We start from the raw sequence: 11,826 nt of genomic DNA on the forward strand, positions 1-11,826 counted from the left end.
AGCTGGGGCCAAATGGTAACGAGGGGTGTGGTCTTGCCTTTCATTTCTTCCCTTACGCCTTGTCCCTTGCCTTCTCTCTAGGTGGTGGTTGGTACAGATAAATCCTTCACCTACGATTTTGTGTTTGATCCCTCTACTGAACAGGAAGAAGTCTTCAATACAGCAGTGGCGCCACTCATAAAAGGTGTATTTAAAGGTGAGGCGATTTGATTCCTCGATCATAGCATATATATTCCTTGAGCATATACGATGTGCCAAGCACTGTGCTTGGGCGCTGCAAATACAGGAACGGATGAATCATGATACGTGACTTCAAAAAGCCCTTAGTCTAATAACATTTGTGAAAGTCTCTCTACCCTTGAAGCTAGTTTTATTCTGTATTTGCTCTATGTGGTTCTGTTCATCTTTGACTTGTATATGTTTGTGTTTATCCTGGAACTTCATTAGATTATAAACTCTGTGGTGGTTGCTGAAGGTGATAAGCGTGCCAGCCTACTTGAGGCTCAGGCACTGCAAAGCTTGTTGAGGGATTCAGGTGACAAACAATATAGCTTCGAGGCCCTCAAAGTCGAAGGAGTTCAAAGTCCAGGGAATAGGAATGGAGGTAGATGATTACATAAATCATTTTGAATATATAAAAATTTTTAAATTTTTTGTACTTACCTTTTAGAAGAAAAATTTTTCAAGTTAAAAATATACAACAGAGTGAGTCCTATAGAAGTAGCTCTGCTCTCATACAAAGTGGTATGAAAAACAAAAGGATGACTCTAACTCTGCTTGGGGAATTTGGGGTGAAATTCACAGAGTGGGAAAACTTTGAGATAGGTCTTGAATAATGAGTATAATTCTTTTAGCTGGAAAAGGGGAGTTCCTAAAGCCTCTGAATACTATGACCAGTTAATAATCTTTATTGCGGAAGCTAAGTCTTTAATGCTGTTGAAGACCATAGCAGGGTTCTAAAGAAGGGAGCAGTGCCTGAGAGATGTCTAATTATTATTCTAATACAGTGGTTATTCAAGATTCAAAACAGAGGTTCATATACAAGAAGTAGAATCATGGCATGCTAGTGCCTTAAAGTTGAAAGAGACATTTGTATATCATCTAGTTTGTTTTTCATCCAAAGAAAAATGCATTCTAACAATATCTGTTAGGTGAACTGCCAGTGTCTAACAGGGAACTCACTGACTCACAGGTAGTCCAGTTGAGATTTGGGTTTTGGACTAGTCTAATTATGTTATAAAGATCTTTATATTGAGATGAAATTTGCTTCCTGATAAGTTCTACCCGGTGATGTTAGTTCATCCCTTTAGAAGCCTTCTTCCAGGCAACAGCTATTCACATATTTTTTCACGTTTTTTTGTTTAATAATTGGCTCAGGGAACATTGAAATTTTTGTTTCAAAATTTTAAGATATTAATGCAATAATTTCAAACGTATGGAATGTTGCAAGAACAGCATAAAAAACATTTTTTCCCTGAACCATTTGAGATGAGTTGTTGGCCTGATACCCCCCATACTTTAGTGTATATTTCCTACAAAAAAAGGACTTTCTTCTAAGTTACCACAATACAGCCATCAAAACAATAAAATTTGCACTGCTACATTACTACCATCTATTCCTGAAACCCCATTGAAGTTTCACCAGTTGTCCCAGTAAATATTTTATGGCAAAAAGATCTAGTTCAAAATCACATGTTTTATTTAGTTTTGCTGTCTGTTTAGTCTCCATTCTAAAACAGTTCTTTAGTCTTTTTATTGACTTTTATGATTTTGACATTCTTTAGTCTTTTTTTGACTTTTATGATTTTGACACTTTGAAGATTACAGGCCAAATATTTTGTAAACCGTTTTTCAATATTGTTTTGTCTGGTGTTTACTTATGATTAGATTCAAGTTGTGTATCTTTTAGCAGGAATATCACAGAAGTGGTGCTGTTTTCTTCTCACTGAAGCCTATTGGGCAGCACATGATTTTGATTTATTCTATTACTACTGATGTTCATTTTGATCATTTGATTAAGGTGTTAATCTGCTGGGCTTCTCCGCTATAAAGTTAATCTTTTTCCTTTTTACATACAGTATTTGGAAGACCGTTAAATGTTTCTATCTAATTCTCTTCTCTTTAATTATCCCCGCCTTTCCTTTAGCCATTCCTGAAACAATATGGTTTTCAGACCCTTCAATGTCTGGTCAGATTCCTCAGGCTATCCCTCCACAGCTTAGTAAGAGCACCACAGTTCTACTTTTATATTCTTAACTTGGGAAACTGATAGAATTAAATTATGTTCTTTAAAGGCAACATAAAGTAGAAAGTGATTCCAATATACATGTGTTTGCTTAACATTGCCCTTGGTTGCAAAAACAAAGCCAATATTTTTTATAGTCAGCTCAACAGCACCCTCTTGTACTCTGAACTCCTGGTACCACAGAGCCCTGAATATTTTGTAAAAACTACTAAAACCTCGTTTCCCAAGTTATTGCTATCTACGTATATCTGTGGTATTGCAGAAAATTATGAAATGTTATTCTCTTGCCCCATAGTCATGCCAGCTACTACCAGCGATCTATTACAGTGAAAATCTCAATTTAGCATCTTCTTATGATCTTTCATTTAGACCAACAAGTTCTTTCAAAACTTCAAAGTTTTCATTTAGATTAAAACATTGTTTCAACGTTTAAAGGGTTTTTTCCTTCAGACTGCAAAATTATCTTGGTAAATAGCAGATAACAGCTTTGACAAAAATATGATGATCATTTAACAGAGAAAGCTTGCTTTGTGTTCCTTGACAACATGTCTGCCACACTAATAAGCGACAGACTTTCCTAAGGTCATTATTTTTTTCACCTTGAAGTAAATTTGGATTTGTAGTTCCGTTTAGGTGCCATGCTTATAGTTTTAGAAGCTACTACCGTACAATTAAGTAGCAAGTTATAATCATGCATCAGTTAATGACAGGGATACCTTCTGAGAAGTGCATTATTGGGCGGTTTTGTCATTGTATGAACATCGTAGAGTGCATGTATACAAACCTAGATAGTATAGCCTCCTATACACCTGAGCCTACTGCTCCTAGGCTACAAACCTGCAAAGCATGTTACTGTACTGAATACTGTAGGCACTTGTAACACCGTGGAAAATATTTGTGATCTAAACATAGAAAAGGTGAAGTAAAAATACAATATGAAAGGTAAAAGCTGGTACACCTGTATAGGACACTTACCGTGAATGGAGCTTGCAGGACTGGAAGTTGCTCTGAGTGTGTCAGTGATGAGTGGTGAGTGAATGTAAGGGCCTAAGACGTTATTGTATACTACTGTGGGCTTTATAAACACTGGATACTTAGGTTACACTAAATTTATTAAACATTTTTTCTCTCTTCAATAATAAATTAACCTTAGCTGCTTATAACTTTCTTACTTTATAAACTTTAATTTTTTTAATCTTTTTGACTTATTTGTAATAATGCTTAGCTTTAAACACGAATACATTGCACAGCTGAATAAACATTTTCACTCTTTGCATCTTTATTCTGTATGCTTTTTTCTTTTTTTAAAAAAAAAATATATTTTTTTACTTTTTAAACTTTTTGTTTAAGACCCAAACATGCACATTAGCCTAGGCCCACCCAGGGCCAGGATCTTCAATATCACTGTCTTCCACCTCCACGTCTTGTCCTACTGGAAGGTCTTCAGGGACACTAACATCCATAGAGCTGTCATTTCCTATGACAACAATATCTTCTTCTGGAATACCTCCTGAAGGACCTGCCTGAGGCTGTTTTACAGTTAACTTTATTTATCATAAGTAGGAGTATACTCTTAAAATGATAAAAAGTATGGTATAGTATACTAAACACATAAACTAGTAACAATCATTTATTATTATAAAGCATTACATACTGTACATAGTTAGATGTGCTATACTTTTATATGACCTGCAGTGAAGTAGGTTTCTTTACCCCAGCATCAACACAAACATGTAACATGTTGCACTGCAGTGTTATAATGGCTAAGTCAAGAAGCAACAGGAATTTTTCACCATCGTAAATACATTCCACATGATTGAAATGCTATTATATGGCACACGACTGTAACATTTGAAGTTAAAGTGAGAATAACCTATCTATTGTCTAATTGTTTCTTTATAAAATCTTGCTACAGTTGTTTATCTTCCTCTAGCTTCAATCTAAACTTTGAATTTATGGGATAAAACGAAAATGCCCACCGGGCATGGTCGCTCAAACCTGTAATCTCAGTACTATGGGAGGCTGAGGTGGGCAGATCACTTGAGGTCAGGAGTTCGAGACCAGCCTGGCCAACATGGCGAAACTCGTCTCTACCAAAAAATACAAAAAAATTAGCTGGGCGTAGTGGCGCATGCCTGTAGTCCTAACTCTCCTGGAGGCTCAGGTGGGAGGATCACTTGGGCCTGGGAGGCGGAGCTGTGATTGCACACACTGCGCTCCAGGCTGGGTGACAGAGTGAGACCTTGTCTCAAAAAAATGGGGAGAGGGAGTGCTGAGTAACTAGTAATTTGGATTATCTGACAAGAGAAAATATAAAAACTAATCTACAAAATAAACATTTTTACCAGAACTAAGCCCAAACAGAAATATACTTTTTATTGAAACTGAATCTCCCTCGGTGGCCCAGGCTGAAGTGCAGTGGCGTGATCTCGGTTCACTGTAACCTCCGCCTCCTGAGTTCAAGCAATTCTCCTGCCTCAGCCTCCCCAGTAGCTGGGACCACAGGCACCACCATTACACCCAGCTAATTTTTGTGTTTTTAGTACAGACAGGGTTTTGCCATGTTGGCCAGGCTGGTTTCAAACTCTGACCTCAAGTGATCTGCCCGCCTTGGCCACCCAGAGTGCTGGGATTAAAGACGTGAGCCACCACGCCTGGCCAATAAACTCAAACAGAAACATACTTTATGGGTCTTTCTGCAGACAGTACTGTTAACATAAGTGATAACGAAAAAGCCTCTGTTCAATAGTGCCTTCTATTTAATAATTTAAAAAATACAAATGGGGGAAAAGAAAACACAAAATATTTACCATCCTATGGCTTGGTGCGGTGGCTCACACCTGTAATCCCAGCACTTTGGGAGGCCGAGCTGGGAGGATCACAAGGTCAGGAGATCAACACCATCCTGGCTAACACAGTGAAACCCCATCTCTACTAAAAATACAAAAAATTAGCTGAGCATGGTGGTGTGCGCCTATAATCCCAGCTACTCGGGAGGCCGAGGCAGGAGAATTGCTTGAACTGGGAGGTGGAGGTTGCAGTGAGCTGAGATCGCGCCACTGCACTCCAGCCTGGGTGACACAGCGAGACTGCATCTCAAAAAAAAAAAAAATTTACCATCCTGTTTCTCAGAGGTAAACATCAAAATGTTAATAATGCATATACTTTTGAACTTTTCCTGTCCATACACTGATATTTAACAATTATTTTTAAGCTGCTTTTTTCAGTTAACTATATTGTGAACATCTTTGAATAAATGATTCTTTTTTTTTTTTTTTTTTGAGACAAGGTCTCGCTCTGTCACCTAGGCTGGAGTGCAGTGGCTTGACCAAGGCTCACTGTAACCTCTGCCTCCCAGGGTCAGATGATTGTCCTGTGTCAGCCTCCAAAGTAGCTGGGATTGTAGGCACCCGCCACCATGCCCTGCTAGTTTTTGTATTTTTAGTAAAGACGGGGTTTCACTATGTTGCCCAGTCTAATGTTAAACTCCTGAGCTAAAGCAGTCTACTTGCCTCAGCCTCCCAAAGTGCTGGGATTACAGGCATGAGTCACAGAACCTGGCTCCTGAATGGATGAGTCTTTATCAATTCTCAATAAAAGCAAAGGACATATATCACATTGAATTATGCTTAAATGATGATATTTCTGTAAGGAGCCTGATAATATGGTCCAGATGCATTCTGAGAGTTCAGAAGGTAGGAAGACAGAATTTTCAAGCTCCAAATGACTTTTGACAGTGGCTTGGCCACCTTCATTTAGTCAGTCATATCTTTAAGTGTTTGATTTCCTAGCTTCTAAGGGCTATCACTAGGGGGACACATTTTAGGGTTGGGTTTTGTTTTGTTTTTCTGTGTTTGTTTTTTGCTTATTTTGAGTAGTGCAAGGTCATGGTACCCATAGAACTTTTCTTTGTGTCTGCCATTCTTAAGAGACTGTATTAAGAGAGCAATCTCAGTTTTATTACAAATAATTGCTGAAGGAAATGGAGTATATTGATTAGATGAAAATGTTTAAACACCACTATGCATGTGACATCTATTTTGCCAGGATATAATGCAACGGTCCTGGCCTATGGGCAGACTGGCTCTGGAAAAACCTATTCGATGGGAGGTGCATACACTGCAGAGCAAGAGAATGAACCAACAGTTGGGGTTATTCCTAGGGTAATACAACTGCTCTTCAAAGAAATTGATAAAAAGAGTGACTTTGAATTTACTCTGAAAGTGTCTTACTTAGAGGTAAGCAATTTACGTTTAATTATTCTGAATTCGAAATTGTCTGTGGGTCGAAAAATAAATCCAAATCAGGTTTTTCCTGACATGACTCAAATTAGTAAGTTGCATTTTAATGAATTGATAGAGAAAACTTACTGACTCAGTTGGATCTGGCTCCCACCCACCCAGTTCTTTCCTTGGTGTTAGAATAGTCTGTTTAATTTGATTGTTGGAGGAATTGGCATTGCCATATAAAAGGATGATAGGAATTCTTTTTTTTTTTTTTGAGACGGAGTCTCGCTCTGTTGCCCAGGCTGGAGTGCAGTGGTGTGATCTCAGCTCACTGCAAGCTCTGCCTCCCGGGTTCATGCCATTCTCCTGCCTCATCCTCCCGAGTAGCTGGGACTACAGGCGCCCACCACCACACCCAGCTAATTTTTTGTATTTTTAGTAGAGACGGGGTTTCACTGTGTTAGCCAGGATGGTCTTGATCTCCTGACCTCATGATCCGCCCGCCTCGGCCTCCCAAAGTGCTCAGATTACAGGCATGAGCCACCACGCCTGGCAGATAGGATTTTAGCCTCTGTTACTGATTACCTGTAGAGTCTGCAGAAGAGTGTTTGATTTCCCTTTACTGTTTGAGACTTAAATGATAATGCTGTTGCCTCATGAAGAATGTTATAAAAACCAGCTGAAATATTGAACTGTATAAGTGGTGATAGAGTGTGTAAACAGATATTTATTGAGAACCTACCATGTGCCAGGCCCAATTCTGGGCACTTGGGTATATGAGGTACTTGGTATATATCAGTGAACAAAACAAAAATTCTAGCCCTTATGGGAGTTTGTGTTCTAGTGTATATTAGTATAGTTGTAGACTGGCCGATTATATCTAACTTCATAACACCAAAAACACATGTTTAGGGAACTGATGGCTTCTGGGAAGCTAGCTAGTTGGTTCCATAGCAGTGATGTCTTATCCTTTAGGGGGTAATAATTAAACTTATATAATTTAAGCATGCAATTATAAATTGTATGTGAATACTTTATCCTGAAGTTCAATCTCAACATGCTAACAGGTAAAGAGATGTAGAACTGGAAGACAGAGGATTACATCATTAAGATTAGCCTTCTTGGCCAGGCCTGGTGGTTCATGCCTGTAATCCCAGCACTTTGGGAGGCCAGGGCGGGAGGATCACTTCAACCCAGGGGTCTGAGACCAGCCTCGGCAACACAGTGAGATCTTGTCTCTACAAAAAAATTTAAAGATTAGCCAGGCGAGGTGGTGCACGCCTGCAGTCCCAGCTGCTCAGGAGGCTGAGGCAGGGTGGAAGGATTGCTTGAGCCCCAGAGTGAGACCTTAAAGGCAGTTTTTAATTGTATTTATTTATTTATTTTGAGAAAGGGTCCCACTTTCTCACAGGTTGGAGTGCAGTGGCAGAATCATAGCTCACTGGGGCCTCCAGCTTCTGCTCAAGCGATCCTCCCACCCCACCTCAGCCTTCCAAGCAGCTGGGACTACAAGCGCATGCCACTTCGCCTGGCTAATTTTTAAATTTTTGTAGAGACAGGGTCTCACTATGTTGCCCAGGCTGGTGATGGACCCCTGAGTTCAAGTGATCCTCCCATTTTGGCTTCCCAAAGTGCTGGGTTTATAGGCGTGAGTGACTGTGCTCAGCTAGATTAGCCTTCTCAAGTCTCTTGATTAACCTAGTTGTGGCCAACATAATTGAGTATCAAAATAACTCCAGATCATGATATGTTAAATAATAGCAATAGCTGTAATAGCAAACAAATGTAGTGCTTATATGTGCTAAACACTGTTGTAAGTACTTACAATTCTGTTTCCTGTTGAAATATTAGCTACCACTTCTTCCTTTTCCATCCAGCCCCATCTATGTACCTGTTATTCACATTTTAACAAAATGGGTTAATGTAATGCTATTATGATGCCATCAAAGAACTGAATTTGTGTTGCCATGTAACTTTTCATGTGTCTGCTGTTCCTAAGAGACTCTGTCTTAAGAGAGAGGATGTGGAGAAATAGGAACACTTTTACACTGTTGGTGGGAGTGTAAACTAGTTCAACCATTGTGGGAGACAGTGTGGCGATTCATCAAGGATCTAGAACTAGAAATAACATTTGACCCAGCCATCCCATTACTGGGTATATACCCAAAGGATTATAAATCATGCTGCTATAAAGACACATGCACACGTATGTTTATTGCAGCACTATTCACAATAGCAAAGACTTGGAACCAACCCAAATGTCCATCAATGATTGACTGGATTAAGAAAATGTGGCACATATACACCATGGAATACTATGCAGCCATAAAAAAGGATGAGTTCATGTCCTTTGTAGGGACATGGATGAAGCTGGAAACCATCATTCTGAGCAAACTATCGCAAGGACAAAAAACCAGATACTGCACGTTCTCACTCATAGGTGGGAATTGAATAATGAGAACACTTGGACATAGGAAGGGGAACATCACACACTGGGGCCTGTCGTGGGGTGGAGGAAGCGGGGAGGGATAGCATTAGGAGATACACCTAATGTAAATGACGAGTTAATGGGTGCAGCACACCAACATGGCACATGTATACGTATGTAACAAACCTGCATGTTGTGCACATGTACCCTAGAACTTAAAGTATAATAATAATAAAAAGCAATCTCAATTTTGCTACAAGTGATATGTGAATTCATTCTTATAAAACATCAAGTGATTACCTATAGGGTTACGGTCCTTTTCTTAATTCTACAAGTAATACATGTTCATTATGAACAAATTTTTACATGTAGAAAGTCACAAATAATTTTTAAAATTACCTATGATCTCACCACCCAGAGATTACCACTGTTAACATCTTGTTTTTGCCACTTTATTTTCAACAATATCAGATTTACAATGAAGAAATTTTGGATCTTCTATGCCCATCTCGTGAGAAAGCTCAAATAAATATACGGGAGGATCCTAAGGAAGGCATAAAGGTGTGTTTGTCTCTCATTTGATGTTATTTTAAAATTTTGGCAATTATAATACTAAAGTTCACATCCCTTTTATCTGCCACTATGGTTTTAAATGACTACTATCATCTGAGTCAGGTTTTGTGTGGTCCTAAGTCCCTTTGTTAATCTAAAATTTCTAGATGGGAGCTCTTGTGGGGGAGCAAGGAAGGACTCACATTCAGTTTTGTCACCTTCCTGTTACCTAGAGGAATGCTAATATCAACTAAATATTATTTACAGAGTTCTAAGGCTGAGCAGTCCAGTATGTTAGCCACTAGCCACAAGTGACTATTTAAATTTAAACAAATTAAAATGGAATAAAATTTTAAAAATTCAGTTCCTCAGGCACACTAGCCACATATCAAGTGCTTGATAGCTACATATGGCTAGTGGTAACCATATTGGAGAGCACAGATAGATGCAGAACATATTCATGTATTTTCTTCTGGGTCATTGTTAGCCAGCTACTAATGCATGGATATGATTGAACATATCTATATCCAATAGAAAATTCTATTGGACAGCACTGTAATAGACATTGTGCTGGGCTTTGGGATGATATTTTTAAAATTGAAAAGTTAAACAATATATAATTTTTAAAACATGTAAGTATCATAGGAAGAAGAGATAGCTTATTTGAGAATCTTCTGTTAGATGGTATAGATGCAAGATGGGGAGCTAGAACTGAACAGAAAATGTGAGGCAAAATTGAGAGTTTCCTATGTGGAAGTGAGCCAGATCCAGAAGTCAGTGTTGAAAACAGGCAGAGCTTGAGTATTCAGGAGTGGGAAAATCAGAGGCTGGAAGTAGATGAGACTAGGTAGTACTTTGAGAAAACTTGGAATAATATCTTACTCCTCCTTCCCTTCTTCCCTTGCACAAAGAAAAAAAAAAGAAAGTTGAAGATTTGGGGTACCAGTGAGGGGCAGATGCCTGTGCTGCTGATTTTTTTTTTCTGGGGCATTAAGTTGTTAGCCAGCTACTAATGCAAGGTTTAAAGGATCAGCCCTGATGAGCTTGGAATATACAAAGATGATTTGGATAGTGAGGATAAGAAATCTGGACAAGGCCGGGCGCGGTGGCTGACGCCTGTAATCCCAGCACTTTGGGAGGCCGAGGCGGGCGGATCACAAGGTCAGGAGATCGAGACCACGGTGAAACCCCGTCTCTACTAAAAATACAAAAAATTAGCCGGGCGCGGTTGTGGGCGCCTGTAGTCCCAGCTACTCGGGAGGCTGAGGCAGGAGAATGGCGTGAACCCGGGAGGCGGAGCTTGCAGTGAGCCGAGATCGCGCCACTGCACTCCAGTCTGGGCGACAGAGCGAGACTCCGTCTCAAAAAAAAAAAAAAAAAAAAAAGAAATCTGGACAAAATACATGCTATTGTACTGAGCCAGCACTTGACCCTGTTTCAAGATCTTTTATGTGCCCCATGTTAAGGCAGGAATTAAGTCCTAAGAGTTGTTTGAGGTGAGATTTGCAATACAGGGAAGTATAAGTTCCTGACACAAATTGGTAAGGACGAGTTTGTAAACACTCTTCAGATGAGATGGATAGGCTTTAAATGGTAGAGAAAATAAACAAGGATATTCTTATGGTAAGGAATAGCTTTAGCAGGAAAGCAGAAAATATACACCTGAGGGTAATAAGACTACACAAGTCTGTCTGAATTAGAGGATTTGGGCTGAGAAGTAACAGGGGATATGTTAGGACCAGATTATGAAGCCGGGCTAAAGAGCTTAGTTTCTATCCCTGTGAACCATATATAAACTATGTAAAACTTCTGAGTGAGGGATTACTATGGCTACTTTTACGAAGTTTTTATCTTATGTGTGTATCTCTCCAACTCTGTTACAAGTGATATGTGAATTCATTCTTATAAGGAATTCACCCTAACCTGGAGGTCAGGGGAGTACTTGGAAATCTCTTTGTATCTTCATTATCTAGCACAGGGCTTAGTAGGTTGGTGACATTTTAGGAAAACCAAACAGAAATGGATTGAAAAGGAGAAAGACTAGGATGAGGAAGACCAGTTGGGGAAACTGTTGCTTATTTTTTAGGTGTGAAGTAATATGGGCCTGAACTGGGCAAGTAGATGTGTAAAGGAAAAGGAAGTGATGGATTCAAAAGGAGAATGACTAGTAGTTGGTGATAGACAGGATATGGAGGAGTGGGAGGAGTTGAAGGCGATGTGAGTTTTTGAGACTATGAGACAAGATTAATAGAAATGAAGAAGTATTATAGTAGAGAGAATTAGTGTTTGTGGGAAGAAGATGAATTTGGTTTATAATTGACTGATTTCAGAGTATAAGTAGTAGATCATTAGAAATAAAAGACTAGAAATTAGGG

At 39.2% G+C, this 11,826-nt stretch overlaps 1 protein-coding gene across 2 annotated transcripts in view; it reads left to right on the top strand.

Moving 5' to 3' along the window:
• KIF4A (kinesin family member 4A) overlaps positions 1 to 11,826 on the top strand; it is a 133,074-nt gene that overhangs the window by 539 nt on the left and 120,709 nt on the right. For both annotated transcript variants that reach the window (XM_074029486.1, XM_005593863.5), the window contains exons 3-5: positions 82 to 196; positions 6,293 to 6,483; positions 9,371 to 9,460. In XM_074029486.1, coding sequence (XP_073885587.1) covers positions 82 to 196; positions 6,293 to 6,483; positions 9,371 to 9,460 — 396 coding nt within the window. The remainder of the gene's footprint in view (positions 1 to 81; positions 197 to 6,292; positions 6,484 to 9,370; positions 9,461 to 11,826) is intronic.

Source organism: Macaca fascicularis, chromosome X, assembly GCF_037993035.2.
Source record: "Macaca fascicularis isolate 582-1 chromosome X, T2T-MFA8v1.1".
Lineage (NCBI taxonomy): Eukaryota > Metazoa > Chordata > Mammalia > Primates > Cercopithecidae > Macaca > Macaca fascicularis.